The sequence below is a fragment of the Nilaparvata lugens genome, chromosome 5 (assembly GCF_014356525.2).
Source record: "Nilaparvata lugens isolate BPH chromosome 5, ASM1435652v1, whole genome shotgun sequence".
Taxonomy (NCBI): domain Eukaryota; kingdom Metazoa; phylum Arthropoda; class Insecta; order Hemiptera; family Delphacidae; genus Nilaparvata; species Nilaparvata lugens.
This window is the reverse complement of record NC_052508.1, coordinates 74,618,012-74,639,277: the sequence shown is the minus strand read 5'-3', so window position 1 is coordinate 74,639,277 and position 21,266 is coordinate 74,618,012. Positions and strand designations below refer to the sequence as shown.

The window sequence follows — 21,266 nt, the reverse complement described above, 5'->3', positions numbered from 1 at the left end:
TAGTTCAATCTGAGAGGAACTCTTGTAAGCTATAAAAAGCTGCATCAATTAAATACTTTTTCAATTGGTTTTTAAATGTCTGGGTATTTTCAATTCTTCTCAGCATGAGCGGTAGCTTGTTATAGAATAATCTACCAGTATAGCTTGGTTTTTTCTCGAATAGTCTACTATTATGCCTCACCAAGTGATAGTCAGATCGGTTTCGCGTGTTGTAGTCATGAACGTCAAGATTTTGGCTCAAATCACTTGCTCTTACGAATAAAATAACCTCATAGATGAACAAGCTAGGCACTCTTAGTAGACCCAGTGACCTGAACAGTGGCCTGCAAGAATCTAGCCTATTCGCTTCTCCTATACACCTAACCGCTCTCTTTTGCATCTTAAATACTCTATCCATATTTTGCTTTGACGAGTTACCCCACACTATGATGACATACCTTATATGCGACAATAAGAGACCATGGTAGGCAGTTATTAGTAGCTTTTTATCTTTGAGCCTTGCAAGCTGTCTCATGACAAATACTCCAGATGCTATTTTGACACACAATTTTTCAATATAAGGAGTCCAAGTCAGTCGCCTATCTAATAAAATACCCAAAAATTGAACCTGATCTTCATCATCAAGTTGACAATCATTTACAAAAATGTTTATCTTCCTACCTTCTATTATATTATGTTTGTTTTTGAATTGGAGGTATTGACATTTCTTGCTATTTATTGTCAGCTTCAGTAGATTCAAAAACTGTACAATGGACTGCACCCCTAAGTGGGCATTTGTTTCGAGATTATCCAACACAGAACTGCTGAAAATAAGTGACGTATCGTCTGTAAATAAGAGAGCTCTACCATTTATCAGTTCTTTGGGTAGTTGGTCAACATAAAGCTGAAAAAGCAATGGTCCCAACACCGAGCCCTGGGGCACTCCAGCCTGAACCTGCACTCTGTCGGACTTAATCTTTACAATGCTGTTGCCCTTTACTGTGGTAAGCTCTACACATTGACACCTATCTGGAAGCGTTGTAGAGGTAGTAAAGGATAGCGCTATCTGCTTTGTCGAATGATAGATAAGGATAGTAACACCAAATACTCCCATTATAACGTGGACCTCACTATAAAAACAAGATACAAAAATATTCAATGTTATGTTACAATATAAGTACTGACATTATGGTATTATAAAATAACGTTTTTACTTTATTTTGACAAACACAATAGAAAATTACTTTTCCTCCACCTACTGTCTAAAGTACTTACTTTACTCCCTGAAACCTAATACTAAAGTGTCACTTTTTCGCTCTCGGTAGTAAAAAACAGAAAAACTCCCTAGGGAGTAAAAGTGACTCCATTTAAATAACATGGGGAGCATCTCTATTTTGAAACTTACATTGTAATAGGTTAGAACACGGAATAAGCATATAGTAGTGCTTCTTTCCTCTGTGGTTAGAAGGTCTAAGCTCAGATGAGAAAGCATAATAGAGGTGTCTGTCATTGAGTCAACTGAATTCAATACCACAACCAGAAATTTGATTAACTCATGAAATATATGTTTGTATGATAATAATTAAATTCTTAATATTAGTAGATGATAAAAATTTATACAATTTTTAAAATATTTTATTCTATTCAAAATACCAGCCAACAAATATTTTTGATCTGCAATTCAAATCTGAACCGCGTGATCTGGAGTCAGCCATTTTTGGTAGCTGCTCAGCTGATATAATTGTTACAACTTTTTCCGATAGATAGTGCAATCGGCAGTGCCAATCATACGACCGGATTTGGGTTTCAGATTTTAGGTTATGTTGTTAGGAAACATTGTCACCAATACGTAAGTTATTAAAATGATATTATTTGCAGTTTCTATAAAAAAATGTAGATGGAGGAAAAATGTTGTGTACATCACGAGCGAAAAATACGTTTTCTCCCTCAGGAAAATTCTTCAAACTTTTTCCCGCAGGGAGAAAAAGTCGTACTTTTCACTCTAGATATACAAATAACTATTAAATCATCCAAATAATTTGATGGATTGAGTACCAAAGTGTTTTTTTTTTAACACTAGTTTGAACATAAAACATTAATATTTTATGTATTCTCATAGAGAGCTATCTTGACCTAAAGCAGGGCCCTGCCTTAGGGCATGATCAGATTGGATTTACGTATGTGCAAGTGGACTTGGGACCATGCATGACCAAGTTTGCTGATAAAAAACAAAATCTGAAAAGAGCTATAGAAACACACTCACAGTGAACGCGTGCACTTGCTGGTGGCGTTCAGTGTGAGCAGACTAGAGTAGTGAGACGTGTTTCTATGGATGTTTCCAGATTTTGTTACTTATCTGCACGCGTGGTCATGCATGTTCTAGCGTGCACATACGTGCAACCAATGTGATCATACATTACGTTACAAGTTACAACAAATCTAGGAGCCTGTTCACATGACAGCGATTTACGCTCGGTTGTCGCGCGGTTGACCAACCGAGCGGTTGCCAGGTGTAGGGAAACACATGGTGCCGTACACATGCAACGCTCGGTTTGAGCAGACGCCGCCGGCGAATCGCGGCGGTTGTAGTCTCCAGTCCAACCGCTCGGTTGCCGGGCGGTTCGATATACTAGAGCAGGCATGAGAGAGTACACATGTCTTCAGTCAACCGAGCGGTTTCGAGCAGAGCAGTTCACATAGTGCACACTATTACAATTTCAGTTCAATTAAAATTTATTCTATTACAATTTTCAGTTCAGTTGGTTAGTAAGTTCAGTTTATGGAGGATCATATTTCATAGTAGGGTAAACTAGCCCACGTTGGGACACCAAAATTCAAACACAATTGAAAAAAATCTTTTAAAGTGCGAGATAAATTACTTTTAACACGGCTTTCTCGTGGAGAGAGAAATGGGTTTCTCCTCTTCATGTTAGAAGTAATATATCACAGACTTTATGTTATTTGGGTAAATAATGATTTATTTTCGGTAATTTTTATTAAATTGAATAGCTTTCTCAAGAATTGATATTCTCAGAAAAGTTTTGTTTTATTCAATCAACAATGCCATGAAGAATTTATCTTCTAAATCTCTTACGTTATTTGTAATGTTCTGTTCCAAAAATTTAAGCTTTAGGCGCTCATATCTCATAAAGTAATGATCGGAAAAAATGTTTTTCTGCGAAAACTTTTCCATTTTGAAAGCTTGATGATATACAAATCGAAAAACTTTTAAAAATATCACCTCAACCGAGGGCAAACCGCTCATGAATCGCTGTCATGTGAACAAGCTCTAGGATCTACAGGTCAACAAACCTTGAGAGTTAAATTTAATAATATCTATTGGTGTGAATGATAAAGAAGCAGATCACAACACTCTCCATAGAAACATCAAGGAAACCAGTAACGTAGCAAGGATTTTGGAATGGGGGTTTGACCAAGAATTTTGGCCCCCTACAGGCTTCACCTAGTGGATTCTGATGAGGACGGGGTGTTTATTTTTCATTTTTGAGCCTCTTTTTTGGGCTCATGAGGGGCTTATGACCTGGAAACCTCCTTCTTTGTCAGGAAACTGATTCATACTGTGGAGATAACAAAAATAAGTCGATATTGATTGTAAATAAATCAATTGAGTTTAGAGTTTGATGTTATATGAATGTAATAGGTAAAAAATATCAGTTTTTTGTTACCTACGGTACCGTAGTTTAATAAGAAAAAATAGTCTAAACAAAAAAGATTGATTAAACATATTGCATTTTTCCTTCTTCCTGACATATTATTTGGGTAGTTAACCATGCACCATGTTGACTGGAAAACATAGAACAAATTATTGTAGAAAAGTACAATACTAGTACCTTGTCTAGTTTAGCTAAAACCACGCATAACCTATTTCTTTCAAAGACGTAACTTGTCCTTAAACCGTATCTAAGTGAATTAATTTGCTTAAACTTAGACTGTGGGGATGTTAAAACCAACTATCAAAATATGATTATGCTGATTGTCATACTCTATATTTAATTTTCTTTGTAAAAGTATAACTGGATAATAATTAGTTCTCTAAACAACACCATATCCAGTGCCCCAAAATTCTCATTTATTACAGTGCTTCTATCAGTCATTAAAGATCAGACTTCAATACAAATTTGGGAACGTGTTAATAAATGACTCAATATGTCAAACTGCAATAAAAAATAAAACTAGATTGTCAATACTCAAAGATTTATCTGACCTGTAAGGTCACTGTTTTTGAGTGTTTCAGAGTAAATCTGCGTGAATGATTAAAAATTGTGATTCTATTTCAAAACATGAGGCAGCCTTACCTTTTTATGGCAAAATCCTTTCTTATAAACTTAAAGGTCAATTCATAAAATGCATTAAAGTCTACTTATAGAGCTTAAAACGTTAATCAAAATAATATTTTGACACTACAAACCGTCTACAAGTACAAGATGAGTAGACGACGAAGAACCACTTGTTCTTGTTTCCAAAAGCCAGCACTACCACCATGACCATGGAAATCTGTATACTTTATCAGCTGTTAGAATGATGACTATCATTTTTTTCGAAATTTGTATTTAGAATTGAGCAATAATACTGATATGTTGCAAGAATCAATTTCAAGAGATCAATATTATGGATTATTATTTAGGTATCATCATGAACTTGGGTCATCATAAAACTAGTAATAAATTGATAAAATAGAAGTCTTGACCGCGAATTTTCAAACTACTCAGCTAGTTCTCAGTTCCAATTCCAAGACCATATAAAATTTTGAATTTGAGACCGTTGCATTTATTGGACACTAAATAAAAACTCATTTATGATTTGGACATTCTAAAACTTAAAGGTGCCACCATATAATCATTCTGTCAATGGTCAATTATTGTATTTATAAAATAGAATTATAGTACCCTACAAGAAAGTAGCCCTGAATAAATTTATAGGTACATTTCAATTATTATTGTAATACTGTATTACTTCAAGATCAACTCAGTGGTCGCGCTGATAAGCTATCATAAGATAAGATACAAGATTTCTTTATCGCAGAAAGCATTATTTATACAAATGCATAGCATCGTCATAAATCAAACATGATAAATACCTACAATAAGTTTTTAGCCTACATTCAAAGAAATAAAAATTGAACACAAACATACAATCAGCAAAAATACACCCTCAAATTAGAAACTCCTCTTTACAATATATATGAACATATTTCTATTAACACCTATTTTATGGCTCTCTTAAAATTACCCACTTCTAGCTCCTTTGAATGTGCAGGAAGCTCATTATAAGCTCTTATACCAAACTCCTCAAAGCAGTTCAATGTATTTGCATAATTGCACTGCTGGTTATCACTATAAGAAATTCAGAATTTCTAGTGTAATGGTTGTGAACGTTTCTATTTACAGAAAATACTTGCTTAATTAATTTTTGCATACATAAGACACTCAAGAATCTAAATAGCTGGTATAGTCAGAATTTTTTATTTTTTAAAATAAATCTACACAATGGACTATCCACATAAGCAATGACCCTTATTATTACTGCTTGTTTTTGTAACACAATATTTTTGTCTACATTCGTATCATTACCCCAGGCAACAACAACATAATACAAATGAGAATGAAGATAAGCAAAATAAATTGAAATTAAAACACCCTTATCAACAATGAGCTTTAGTCTATTTAACATAAAAATACCCTTCGACAGTTTTCCCACATAATATTTTGATGTACGTTATGCCCAAGTCCCATTTTTACTTTCCTTGCCCTATTACCATAGGTAAGGAAAGTATTGCTTTCCGAAAAAAATAAGGTACCCCAATTTCTAAATTTCTATACGTTTCAAGGTCCCCTGAGTCCAAAAAACTGGTTTTTGGGTATTGGTCTGTATGTGTGTGTGTGTGTGTGTGTGTGTGTGTATGAGTGTATGTGCGTCTGTGTACACGATATCTCATCTCCCAATTAACGGAATGACTTGAAATTTGGAACTTAAGGTCGTTTCACTATAAGGATCCGACACGAACAATTTCGATCAAATGCAATTCAAGATGGCGGCTAAAATGGCGAAAATGTTGTCAAAAACAGGGTTTTTCGTGATTTTCTCGGAAACGGCTCCAACGATTTTGATCAAATTCATACCTAAAATAGTCATCGATAAGCTCTATCAACTGCCACAAGTCCCATATCTGTAAAAATTTCAGGAGTTCCACCCCATCAATGCAATGTTCAGTAACATTTTCACCTAAAATTGAAAATAAGCTTTTAATTCGAGAAAATGTGATTATTCAATTGCAAATTATTGTTGATTCTATTAAATCATTCACTATGAAGAGATAGCAGACCTCATGTGTGTCTCAAGCGTTATTGCCCTGTCACCAGCTGGCTCAAATATTTGAATAGTAGACTTGAGATGCGCGGGAACACTAGCGTCAGTGATCAATTTTCATAACGGCAAGGAAAGTTGTGTGAGTGCGCCTCACCAGATTTTTTTTAATTGCTTTGAGCTAGCTGTTATACCGGTATGAGAAACTTGCATTGTCAGGTTGTAATATATCTAAATCCAAATTCCAAGAGTTGAGTTTTGTCCTTACAATGAATTAGAATCTGTCCAATCTTCAATTATCTCGTTACCGTAGGCAAGCTACCAAAAAGAATCTCATGCGTCTGATTCTACCTTTGGAAGGGTCCAAAGCCAACTACCAAGCCTACCGCCTGAGCCAACTCCTCTGAATATGATTCATGAGTTGTAAAATCGCTTACCAATGCGATGTTATACTTTATACTAGAATACTTACCTACCTCTTATACTGTAATGATCAATACAATAATACATTTGGAATTTGGAGTACTGGTATTTTATTATTTAAAAAAATCAAGTAACTGTCATTGTCTGAACAAATTTTATTCAAATATCACAACAATTTACATCATTCAATTGACATATAGCTTTCAACAATCATCAACATCTATTAATATTAAATATATTGAAAAATACATTAGGTTAAAATCGAAATTATGTATTCATCAAGAATGTTTATCAAACGGTGATGAATTATTTTTAAAAAAATTACTAATTCAGCCAATATTGCACAATAATACATCAAGATGGATTGAGAAATAAAATTATATACAATGAAAAGATAAATGCATGACCAAAGATAACATTCAAGATAAATGGAAATATATTATGACAATATAGAAGAAAATTTAGTAGGTACCTACCTACAGTATTGGAAAATGTAATTAATCGAGATTTTAGAATAATTAATTCTTACAAGACTTAGCCTACTAATAACGTAATGACATTTTATTTATTATTTTATTTATTATAAGTAATTCTTCAGTTGAGATTTTTCTTACAGGTTTCAAAACACGTACAACAATAACACTTTTAATTAACCTAACCAAACAATTTTAATCTTATTGTAGGAATCTATAATATTTCAAAAAATTAATATAAAAAGAAAATAGGCTACTCGATAAACATTGTAACATTTAAAAGATCCTTCAAGTACGGTATGATGAACTAACTGTACATAACATCATTCAACTACATAAATTATATAGGTAATATTCAATTATTTATACGGTTCAATTATAAGCAGAAATACTTTCATTATAAACATAAAATTTTGAATAAAAAAGACTAAGAAATTGTCAAAAACCACAGATTTATTGATACTTAGAAATTTCTAAAAAGTTTCTAAGTATCAATAAATCTGTCGCTGCCCCAGTTCAACAGTGCTACAACTCAAAAATTATCATTTTTGAGATTTCTACATCATTTTACTCAGCTTTCCTTCCTCTTTCCAGAGCTACACTCAACTAAGTCTAAGAATATTATACTTCTACATGGGAGAAATCAACATTCCATATGCAATGCACAATTCATAGTAATAATTTGAAACATAAAATTGCTTTTTTCTCAAAACTTGGATTTTTGAGTTGTATTAGTGTTGAACTAGGCCAGCGCTGTGGTTTTTGACAATTTCTTAGTATTTTTCATTCAATATGAATAATTACCACAATATCAACTTCTAAACTACACAAATAATATTATGAAACAATAGCAATATTTAAGATATCGAAGTGTCAGTCTTCTCTATAATATTTGTTAGTGTTTGAGAAATTACCAATCGTTGTTATTATGATTACAAATGACACCAATATAAATAAAAGTAGATTTTGAAACATCATTATTAGATGTACCTAGATTATACAATGGATAATTATACAATTGTTGGCATGTGCACATAAGAGGAGCCTCCAATGAAATTAATTTTAATTTTTTACATGCAAATATAATATTGTATTGTTAGTATTTTTTTGGAGGATAAAGAATTTCAATTTCAATTATTGATATATACTATCACATCAAGCATACAGTAACATTGATTCAGTTTTTATAGAAATATCAATGTTCATATTACACTGGAACAGAATCGAAGAGAATAGAATACAATATTATTCTTGAATTTTTAATCTCGTGAGTTAATTTCTGCAAGTAAAAATGCTTGTAATAGGTGATTAAGGCCCGCCGCAGAGTAGACCCACGCTAATCCACGAAAAGCAACCCACGCCGTGGGATGTTTTGTAAACTATTGCTAGGCTTCTCTAGACATCTGTGTAATCATAGCCACCTCTAATACAAGGCCCCGGCCTTTGATATTTCAACATTGCAGTGTAGGCCTAGAATATCATACAGTCATGATTGGTGAAAAATATTTTTAAAAATACCAGCTGTTCTTTTTCACCAATCATGTATTAGATTCTAGGCCTACACTGCGACGTTGCAATATCGAAGGCCGGGGCCTTGTATTAGAGGTGGCTATGGTATAATACTTTCAATGAATAATCCACATGTCAGCTGATTGATTATGAATAATTCTATAGCAATGGTTTACAAAACATCCAACAGCGTGGGTTGCTTTTCGTGGATTAACGTGGGTTCACTTTGCGGCGGGCCTAAGGGTATGATCACATGGGATGCACGTTTGTGCAAGTGCATGCGTAGTCATGCATGACCAAGCGCGCACATGACAAACCAAATCTGGAAAAATCCATAACATACACACACTGAACGCGTGCACTTGGTGGGGCGTTTAGTGTGAGCAGCTACAGGCAAGTCACCACGTGTTTCCATGGCTCTTTCCAGACTTGGTTTTCATATGCGCGCTTGGTCATGTATGATATCACGTGGACTTACAAATAGTAGCCTAATCCATCTATATAAATAGAAATCGAGCCTCAAATTTTGACATTCAATAACTTTTTTGTGTGCAACGTATTTGATGATTTTTTTAGTTGTGTTCGTTATGTTCAGGACCAGGTTCAGGGCCTATCAAATTTATAATCCGACTTCAGGACTCTTTCCTACGGTCCTTCACAGTTTACATGTAATCCTTATGGGAGAAGATTTGGGAGCTGGCCACACACAGAAATAAAAATCAGCTGTTATAATCATTGCGTCATAAGGTGCGTACAGATTTACGCACCGCGAACATGAGCAATTCACCTTTAATCAGCTGATGCCAAGCTTTTTATAACTGTATCTTACCGTTTCTGTAGAGGTGCGTACAGATATACGCGCCGCGAACATGAGCAATTCACTTTTAATTAGCTGATTATATCTGTATTTTTACAGAAACGGTAAAATACAGATATAAAAAGCTTGGCATCAGCTGATTAATTCACTTTTAAAAGCTGGCATCAGCAATTCACTTTTAATTAGCTGATTATATCTGTATTTTTACAGAAACGGTAAAATACAGATATAAAAAGCTTGGCATCAGCTGATTAAAAGTGAATTGCTCATGTTCGCGGCGCGTATATCTGTACGCACCTTAATAATACAGATGTAATCAACTGATTAAAAGTGAATTGCTCATGTTCGCGGCGCGTATATCCAAGGCGCGTACGCACCTTTACAACAGCCGTCGATAGATAGTAGACAAGAGTGTGTGCTGCTCCATAACCGCCCAAGTATTTTATTCTAAACACCCCGACTAAAAACAAAATGACTGTTCTGTGTGTAACCATTCAGGTTGAATACTTACATGCTCTAAAGACATTGCTTTGTTTAGAATAATTGTGCTGTCTTCGGTGTTCAGAATTAATTGATTTTTATTAAATTATTCATCTGCAGTTGGAAAATTATCTATATTATAAATAAAATGCCGCATCGAGCCTCCTCAGGTGTGCATCCAGCTAAAGTTTGTCAAGAGATGCATTGAACTATTTGGCGGTACGAAGTTCGCCGGGCCATCTAGTACAGAAAAATTAAAATACAAATTTATTCTAGGTATCTACATTGATAGTAATCTATACTGAAATGACGATGTACATGTGTTCTTGTAAATACGATGACAAGTGAATTCTATTCTATTAATATGTGTATCCAATATGTGATCATACCCTAATGTTATAATATCAATTAACATAACATTTACTATTATAAAATCTTCCGAAATATATCAACATTGACTTGAACAGTGCCTTCTTGGGAGATAACACTTGTATGCCTTAAATTTTCAAAATAATTAAACATTCAACGTTATTTAGTTTATTTAAATAGATAAATTATTAACATAAAGAAAATATCCCATGTTATAGGTCGTTTATGTTCAAAATTTCAAGACAAATTTTCTCAACTCAAGCCGATCACTGTTGACTACTGTCTATTATTACTATTTTGGACGGGTGAGAGTGTAAGGCTCAACTCACACTTACGCGACTCAGGTCGAGAAGAGACTCGACTCTAGTCGAGAGCATGTGTTTCCAAATAGTGACACTCAGACCAGTCGATTCTAGTCTACACGACGTCAGCATTTGGAAACACATGCTCTCGACTAGAGTCGTGTCTCTTCTCGACCTGAGTCGCGTAAGTGTGAGTTGAGCCTTAGTGTTCACTTTTGAAAGATTATTGTTGTAACGAAGATTGGTAAGGCCTTGAATCAAACACAGGGGTCACATTTTTATATGTATTCCTGATTGTTGTAATTGAGCCTGATTGTTTCAATCAATAGTTACTTCGATCAATAATGAATTCCTTTTTTAAGCCTAAGAATGAGTTAGGCCTCAGTTGAGTCTAAGAATGGCAGAGTATGAGAGACCTCCAGTTTCACATAGCTTCACGAAATAGTATATTTCGCACCTAGAGCAGAAAATGAGATTTTTCCGGCTCGAAATCGGTTTTCAAAGATTGAGAGCCGGGAAAACATTTTTTTGCCCGTGGTGCGAACGCTATTTTTCGCCACACACAAAAATAAACAATATATATATATATATATATATATATATATATATATGAGAAGTTGTTTACCAAGTACTTCCGAAAGCAGAAGTGGAAGGTGATAGCTCAAGCAAATCTGAGGTAATCTGAATAACAGGAAATTGTCCAAGTATTTTTATTTTTTATTCTGATTTGTCTAAATAACCTGAAAGATGATGATCAATTATGTGGGAGATTGAGTTTATACTTTTTTATTCTTTCAAATGACAATAAGATGATATTATTAGTCTATAAATGTTTTAATTATTGAATAATGAACACAAATAATGAAAAGTTTTTTGATCACCTTTCTTAGTTCCATGTTAGAGGCTGGAAAGGGTACTCTTTCCGGCCTAGACCGGAAAGAAACCTGTTCTGACGTCAGACGAGAGTCGTCTGCAAACAATGTCTTTCAGATCTAGGTACGTAGGGACTGGAAAACAGCTGCTTTCTGTGCAGTGTGGCGAAAAAGAACTACTAGGACTATCAGCTTGAGTTAAAAGTGAAATTTTGAATATAAACGCCCTATGACATATATGCTATCTTTAATTTCTCCATAATATTAGGTACTATTCCTATTTAAATCGCGATATTTTCTTGAATTGGGAAATTTTTTAACAATCTCTGACCCGGTTCCTAGAGTGAGGTCCTCGTTATAATGCCAGTATAACGCCCCATGACATGGGATATATTTTTATGCTCGTTTATACTTTCTCTATGACTGTACCACTACCTTCGTAAACAAAGCCATAGTGCATTCTGGTGACGTCAGCACAGGTAGGGTTCCTACACCAATAAAAATATGTTGAATTCAGCTGATCTATATAAGCTAGTGTTTTTATTGGTGTAGGAGCCCTACCTGTGTTGACGTAGGTAGCACAGGTAGGGCTCCTACACCAATAAAAATATGTTGAATTCAGCTGATCTATATAAGCTAGTGTTTTATTGGTGTAGGAGCCCTACCTGTGTTGACGTAGGTAGCACAGGTAGGGCTTCTACACCAATAAAAATATGATGAATTCAGCTGATCTATATAAGCTAGTGTTTTTATTGGTGTAGGAGCCCTACCTGTGCTGACGTCACCAGAATGCACTACGGCTTAGTTTACGGAGGTAGTGGTGTATCACGGTATCTACAAACCCAACATTGAATCTGTCGCTAGAAGGTTACGGTTATTATTGTCTCGAGACATCGGTACTGCTTTCAGCTGTCAGCGACAAGTTGGCCATCTGGTTCGCGAGATCATCGCTGGGAGCGCTGCCGGCGACTGCGCCCAGCCTCAGCCCGGCCACGCCCTTCTTCGGCATTGTTGCCAAGTCGCGTTTGATGCGACGCACACGGAACGACTCGTCGCGACGCACTTGCTGCATGGCGTCGAAGTCGGCCAGGTACAGGTGACCAGCGATTAGAAGCTCGCAGCTGCGATCGCCCTGCTTGAACGCCGTTTCAAGGTCGCCGTTTGTTCGCACGTCATACTGCCACCACCCTGTATAAACACAAAACTCGTTCAAATATACTATTAAACCAAACAAAAACAATAACATTCTCAAACAAATTAAGAAGAGTTTTAAATGAAAATGACTAAGAAATTGTCAAAAACCACAGATTTGTTGATACTTAGAAAGACCGGTTTTGGTTATTACACCATTGTCAATCTCTGATAAGTATCAGAGACCGGTCTTTCTAAGTATAAATAAATCTGTGGTTTTTTGACAATTTCAAGTTTTTTACTTTCCTTGCCCTATTACCATAGGTAAGGAAAGTATTGCTTTCCAAAAAAAATTAAGGTACCCTAATTTCAAGTTTTCTATACGTTTCAAGGTCCCCTGAGTCCAAAAACATGATTTTTGGGTGTTGGCCTATGTGTGTGTGTGTGTGTGTGTGTGTGTGTGTGTGTGTGTGTGTGTGTGTGTGTGTGTGTGTGTGTATTTGTGTGTGTGTGTGTGTATGTGTGTATGTCTGTGAACACGATAACTCCATTCCTAATTAACCGATTGACTTGAAATTTTAAACTTGAGGTCCTTATACTATAAGGATACGACAATAAGAAATTCAATAAAATTCAATTCAAGATGGCGGAAAAAATGGCGGATAATTACTAAAAAAACCATGTTTTTCTCGAAAACGGCTCTAACGATTTTCTTCAAATTTATACCATGGATATTTATAAGCCCTATCAACTGACATGAGTCTCATCTCTGGGAAAATTCCAGGAGCTCCGTAATATTCTTGAGAAAAATGGCGGATAATGATTAAAAAACCATGTTTTTCACGGTTTTCTCGAAAACGGCTTCAACGATTTTCTTCAAATTTATACCATAGATAGTTATTCATAAGCCCTATCAACAGACATGAGTCTCATTTCTGAGAAAATTGCAGGAGCTCCTTAATATTCTTGAGAAAAATGGCGGATAATTACTAAAAAATCATGTTTTTCACGATTTTCTCAAAAATAGCTTGACCGATTTTTTTCAAATTCATACCCTGTTTAGTTATTTATCAGTTCTATCAACTGGCATGAGTCTCCTTTGTGGGAAACCAATGGGGGGTCCACCCCATCCTTGGGAAATGGACTTAGTAACCTCCTTCTCGTGCATGAGGTAGGTAGGTAGCGCAGTTCATAAAAAGAACACTATGACGAGATATTTCATCTGTAGAACAGCTGTTTTGACGACTTTAAAAAAAATGAGGACTAAAATAATCATCAAGTTTCACAATTTACGCAAAGGAAAAAGTACTCTGAAAACAATTATATATACACTTATACAGTAGTCTGATCGTAGTTTCAAATATGAGCAAGGAAAGTTGTGTGAGTGTACCACACCAGATTTTTTCATTTAATATGAAGGGGTTAGAATACAAGGGGTCCAAGTGACATATTCCTAGTTTCGAGAAAATTGAGCCTAAAGTTTACTTACCGTACTTAATTCTTCATTCATGAAATGAATATAAAAATTATATTCACCTATTCCTATAACTAACTATTCAGTATACTTTTATCATATCAAACGTACATTTTCATGTCTCAAATTGCTCTCTTTTCTCAATTATCAGCTAAATAGTGATAAGAAGTATCACTCTTGTACCCCTTGTTTACCAAACAAAACTCTACTGTCTAGCTACACATAAATCTATCAAATTTACCAGCAATTGAACAATGATTAATGACGTCATTGCAATATTATCTGATTCGCTAATTGGTTCTTGAGGTATCTTTTGCTTGGTGACATGGCTTAATCAAGGTTAACTTTAATTTAATGGATACGAGCAACAGTTGAACTGTAAACAAGGGATCCAAGTCACTTGGACCCCTTGTTTAATCAAATAAACAGCTGTTTGAAAATGTAGTTTGAAAATTTTACACCAGATGTCGGCACTGATTAGACTTACGCTTATACCTCTTGTATACAAGATTTTTACCACTTTTAGTGCCGGTTGCACAACAGTCGGTTAAATTTTAACCGTGATTAATTCCACGAGAACCAATCAGAGAAGCCGTCTTTTCAAAAACGCCTTCTCTGATTGGTTCTTGCGAAAATAATCACGGTTAAAATTTAACCGGCTGTTGTGCAACTGGGCCTCAGATATCGATTACTGTAGCTAACTCAAAAAAAATGAAAAATGTCACTTGGACCCCTAGTATTCTGCCCCCTCATATGAATAATTACCACAATATCAACTTCTCAACTAAACAAAAAGTAAAAAGAGTTTCTTTTGCTGGTGATGCCTAGTATATTTTATTTTATTTAAGTTTATGTATGAATAATTATGTTTATTTATTTATATTTTTAATGATATGACATATTATAAAGAGTTTGTAATATGTCTTGAATATTCTAAATTGGCAATAAATGAATTAAATTGAATTATTTTCAACCAAGCTCTCATTTTTCAATTTGATGCCCGGTTTGTAGGATACTTATGAAATCTAAAGATGCGTACAGACTTGTGTACCCCGAACACGCGAATTCTACTTTTCATCAGCTGATGCTATGCCTATAATTGACCGAGCGAAGTGAGGTCTAAGATTCAAGTCGACGGTTTGGCATTTCTATTAATGTTTAAATGTTTATATGTTGCGCATTTACGGCGAAACGCGGTAATAGATTTTCATGAAATTTGACAGGTGTGTTCCTTTTTTAATTGCGCGTCGACGTATATACAAGGTTTTTGAAAATTTTGCATTTCAAGGATAATATAAAAGGAAAAAAGAGCCTCCTTCATACGCCAATATGAAAGTAAAAATCAGACTATAGAATTATTCATCATAAATCAGCTGACAATTGATTACACAGATGTGTGGAGAAGCCAGTCTATTACTGTATTATTTGTATAAGGTCTATAGTTTCAATCAAAGACCTTGAAGAGGTATGCATCTTTAAGCTGGGTTTACACCAAAGTTATTAACAAAATGTTAATAACTTAATTCTTAAAGATTCTATTAGATTGAACAGAAGTTGACAAACACACATGTTCATCATGTGTATGATAAGTTATGTTCAATCTAATATAATCTATAAGGATTGAGTTATCAACATTTTGTAAATAAATTTGGTCTAATCGCAGCTTTAAGGTCTTTGGTTTCAATATTTTGTTTTGCAGTCATGGTATTATTATGCGTGTCCATCAGTATCAATATTCTCACATTCGAAAAAACTAATTTAATAGGTGATTAAAAATAATCAAATGAACTAAATAATGCTGAAGGAATTATAATATTTTTGATTGAAAAAAATTGATTTTCATTAGATGGAAAGATTATCACGGAACTGGATGAATATTATATAAATTCTGGAATAGAAATATATTCTATTCATTGTTTAAATTAACATAAATATAAATAAATTATGGAATACAAATTCAAACGTGAACTGATTTTGTTAACATTTAAAACAGTTGACATCAGGTAATTGTGGATGAGAATACTGCGTGAGGTCTACTGTTCACAGAAGAACTACTAGTAAATTTGAGACCCCATTTATGTTGGGTTTTTTCTAAAAAAAAAGCTGTTCTGTGATACAGTGAAGAATAGTCACCTCTATTCCGTGTATTGTAAGTATGTAAATCAGCATTTTTCAAATGTTGTTTTTTGGCTCATGCATGTTTCGACTTGCACTTGCACATAATTATATAATGCATTCAATGTGATCACACCCTTATATACCACGAACACGCACATTTCACTTTTCAACAGCTGATGCTGTCCTTATTATACCTCTTTAAGGTCTTTGGATATAATAAACATAGCATAAAGCTGCGTTTACACCAAAGTTATTAACAATAAAAATCTGGTGTGGTGCACTCACACAACTTTCCTTGCCGTTATGAAAATTGATCACCTGACGCTAGTGTTCCCGCGCATCTCAAGTCTACTATTCAAAGATTTGAGCCAGCTGGTGACAGGACAATAACGCTGGAGACACACATGAGGTCTGCTATCTCTTCATAGTGAATGATTTAATAGAATCAACAATAAAATGCAATTGAATAATCACATCTTCTCGAATTTAAAGCTTATTTTCAATTTTAGGTGAAAATGTTACTGAACATTAATTGTAGAGATTTTCATGCTCAATCTACTCCACTTGATTTTCTTTGTTTCAATTGTATCTGAAGCCTGATAATTGGGAATCTATCTGCATTGCTGGGGCGGAGCTCCTGAAATTTTTACAGATATGGGACTTGTGGCAGTTGATAGAGCTTATCGATGACTATTTTATGTATGAATTTGATCAAAATCTTTGGAGCCGTTTCCGAGAAAATCACGAAAAACCCTGTTTTTGACAACATTTTCGCCATTTTAGCCGCCATCTTGAATTGCATTTGATCGAAATTGTTCGTGTCGGATCCTTATAGTGAAAGGACCTTAAGTTCCAAATTTCAAGTCATTCCGTTAATTGGGAGATGAGATATCGTGTACACAGACGCACATACACTCATATACACACACACACACACACACACACACACATACAGACCAATACCCAAAAACCAGTTTTTTGGACTCAGGGGACCTTGAAACGTATAGAAATTTAGAAATTGGGGTACCTTAATTTTTTTCGGAAAGCAATACTTTCCTTACCTATGGTAATAGGACAAGGAAAGTAAAAAATGAAAATTGGTGTTAAACACAACGTCAAGGAGTGCTCTATCTAACAAAAGTAGTTCTCACAAAATTGGTTCATAGAGAAATTATAGCTGTATAAAAATAGGGAGTGACTTATCAGACACTCTGTATAATTCAGCTAAACATTTTATTGAAATTATTGATTCAATATCGAAATTGAACTACCGGTACCTACTAATAAATAAACAATCAGCTTCTCGAGGATCGTTGGATATTTTTTAACACAATTTTTCACTTCAATACCATTATTTAATGTCACTGAGACAGCATGTCGACATTGAAATATCGTATCTGTATAATATATCGCTGTTTGTATTGGATTGAGAATAATTTGATAGTTATTATAAGAGGCTTTATCGTTGATGATTTGCTTCTAACTATGTCTAGCTATTTATTACTTCTAGCATTGACTAGAAACTAGAGCTACACAAATGTTCCCGGGCTGAAAAATAATTTTTTCCTCCACCTACTGTCTAAAGTACTTACTTTACTCCCTGAAACCTAATACTAAAGTGTCACTTTTTCGCTCTCGGTAGTAAAAAACATAAAAACTCCCTAGGGAGTAAAAGTGACTCCATTTAAATAACATGGGGAGCATCTCTATTTTGAAACTTACATTGTAATAGGTTAGAAGGTCTAAGCTCAGATGAGAAAGCATAATAGAGGTGTCTGTCATTGAGTCAACTGAATTCAATACCACAACCAGAAATTTGATTAACTCATGAAATATATGTTTGTATGATAATTATTATATTCTTAATATTAGTAGACGATAAAAATTTATACAATTTTTAAAATATCTTATTCTATTCAAAATACCAGCCAACAAATATTTTTGATCTGCAATTCAAATCTGAACCGCGTGATCTGGAGTCAGCCATTTTTGGTAGCTGCTCAGCTGATATAATTGTTACAACTTTAGCCGATAGATAGCGCAATCGGCAGTGCCAATCATCAGACGGCAGGTTTTTAAGTTTTAAATTTGGGTTATGTTGTTAGGAATCATTGTCACAAATACGTAAGTTATTAGAATGATTTTATTTGCAGTTTCTATAAAAAAATGTAGATGGAGGAAAAATGTTGTATACATCATGAGCGATAAAAAAATGTAGATGGAGGAAAAATGTTGTATACATCATGAGCGAAAAATACTTTTTCTCCCTCAGGAAAATTGCTGCCCTCGGCTTCGCCTCGGGCTTCAAACTTTTTCCCACAGGGAGAAAAAGTCGTACTTTTCACTCTAGATATACAAATAACTATTGAATGGTAGCGCTCATCGAATTTCCTTCTAGCTGTTTACCCTGTTGTCAATATTTGCAGTAGCAGAAGTCTTTGTGGTGAATTACAGCATTTAATATGGATTTTGGTTTGATAATAATTATTAGAGCTACACAACTCAGTGCTCTGTATTATACTGCAGATTTATTGAGATTCTCCTTATAAGGTCAGCATCTGATTAACATTAGTTTGCTATCCTTGTCTGTCATTAGGCAAAGCAGATAGCTTCATTCTTTTCTGCCTCCGCAACGTTGCCAAATCGTTTGTTGACTATGAAGAAACATAATGAACTACCAAAATATTTTAGTCTCAGTTATGGAAATTCATTATTAAAACATGAGAAAATATATCTCTTGACGGATAAAATATAATTGAGAAAGGGTTGGTCATATCATTTCCACATACTTTATAACTTGAATCCCACTATTATAGAGTCTCAAAACTCAGTACTCTCTCTGCATTGGGGTCAATCCACACGAAGCGTTTTTTCAGACGAGTCAGCAGGGCAAGAAGCTCTCCGATTGGCTGATTGTTCGAGAATCAGCTGCTAACACCCAATCAGAGAGCTTCGTGCCCTGCCGACTCGTCTGAAAACGCCTGAAAAATGCTTCCTGTGGTTTGTCCCTAACACTGCAGCCACAACAACAAAACTCAAATTTGATGCGTTGGTTAACTACGTGAAACAATGGTTCTGTTTTAAAGTTTTTAATAAATTTTTAGTGAAATATGACAATATCTTTGTTTTCTTATTATTAAAGTTTTTTGTCGTCGTTCTTCGTTGCTGAAGTTCTCTCGTAACTAAACTTGTCGCAATGGGTCATCAAAATATCTGGTATTCTCACCCCAGGAAATACGGACAGGGATCTCGATCGTGCCGCGCTTGCGCCAACGGACATGGTCTGATCAGGAAGTACAGTTTGAACCTCTGCCGTCAGTGCTTCAGGGAATATGCCTCCGAAATTGGATTCAAGAAGTTGGATTATTGTACGGCCATTCCATGAAAACTGATTCATTTTATATCACCAAAACTCAAATTGATGGAGTAATAACGTCACAACAGTTTATATGAATAAACTTTATATTATTCAACAACAATTTCACAAGAGTGTTAGAAAATGTATTGAAGTAAAACTAAACTACATTTTATACTTTTTGAAAGTGTGAACAAAAGTAATTCATCATAAGTATTAAGTATTAAAAGCAAGCACATGAGATTTGAATGATTAGTATAAGTAAAAATAAGACCTGAGATATTAGAAAATATGTACAAAAAAATTAGTAGCCAAAGTTTCAAAAATAATAACAAAAATACAGTCCCTCTAGAAGAAAAAATACGATATAAAAAATGTTTAAATATTTTTGATAGTAATCATAAATTAGAAAAATATGTAAAAAAATTAGTAGACAAAGTTTCAAAAATAATAACAAAAATACAGTCCCTCTAGAAGAAAAAATAAGATATAAAAAATGTTTAAATATTTTTGATAGTAATCATAAATTAGAAAAATATTTCTACATACAATGTTGAAAGGATACGTATTATTTTAGAATTAAAAATATATTTCTGCTAATAAATATCGAGGAATAACATTTTTAATAAATGTCACCATCACTACAGTATTTAAGGCCTAAATTGTTCTCCATTTTCATTAAATTTGACACTGTTCACTCAGAATTTTCACATTTTGATCACGTTTCCAAATCATTTGCTTTCACCACAATCAGCAAATTAGGGAATTTTTGAAATCACTTCACTGGTGAATTGAAGTGATAAATGTGAGAACTGTTAATGAGAATGTCCTTGTCACTGTTCCAGTTCCAATCGAATCTCACAGACTCTGTACCCGTTCCGTTACTGGTGGAGTTGAAATTCCTATAACCAGCAAAGAATAATATCGAAAATGTCAATATAATTATGTTAATGAGAAAGTTCTTGTCACTGTTCCAGTTCCAATCGAATCTCACAGACTCTGTACCCGTTCCAGTTACTGGTGGAGTTGTAATTCACTATAACCAGCAAAGAATAATATCGAAAATGTCAATATAATTATGTTAATGAGAAAGTTCTTGTCACTGTTCCAGTTCCATTCGAATCTCACAGTCCCTGTTCCAGTAACTGGTTAAGTTAAATTTACTAGAACCAGCAAATAATAATATTGAAACTCAATAAAAATGTGAAATTTTTATCACTGTTCCAGTTCCAATCGAATCTCACAGACTCTGTACCCGTTCCAGTTACTGGTGGAGTTGAAATTCCCTATAACCAGCAAAGAATAATATCGAAAATGTCAATATTATTATGTTAATGAGAAAGTTCTTGTCACTGTTCCAGTTCCATTCGAATCTCACAGTCCCTGTTCCAGTAACTGGTTAAGTTAAATTTACTAGAACCAGCAAACAATAATATTGAAACTCAATAAAAATGTGTAATTTTTATCACTGTTCCAGTTCCAATCGAATCTCACAGACTCTGTACCCGTTCCAGTTACTGGTGGAGTAACCATAACCAGCAAAGAATAATATCGAAAATGTCAATATAATTATGTTAATGAGAAAGTTCCTGTCATTGTTCCAGTTCCATTCGAATCTCACAGTCCCTGTTCCAGTAACT

General features: G+C 34.4%; 2 protein-coding genes across 2 annotated transcripts in view; one reads left to right on the top strand and one right to left on the bottom strand.

The window, feature by feature from the left end:
- Positions 1-12,294: 12,294 nt before the first annotated feature.
- The window catches only part of LOC111059546 (E3 ubiquitin-protein ligase rnf146), a gene marked incomplete in the record, with an annotated part of 56,869 nt that continues 47,897 nt past the window's right edge, over positions 12,295-21,266 (bottom strand). The window contains 1 exon segment of the mRNA XM_039429274.1: positions 12,295-12,735. Coding sequence (XP_039285208.1) covers positions 12,426-12,735 — 310 coding nt within the window.
- On the top strand, positions 19,413-19,699 carry LOC120351520 (40S ribosomal protein S29-like). Its single transcript, XM_039429275.1, has one exon. The coding sequence runs from the start codon at positions 19,468-19,470 to the stop codon at positions 19,654-19,656; it is 189 nt and encodes a 62-aa protein (XP_039285209.1). The 5' UTR covers positions 19,413-19,467; the 3' UTR covers positions 19,657-19,699.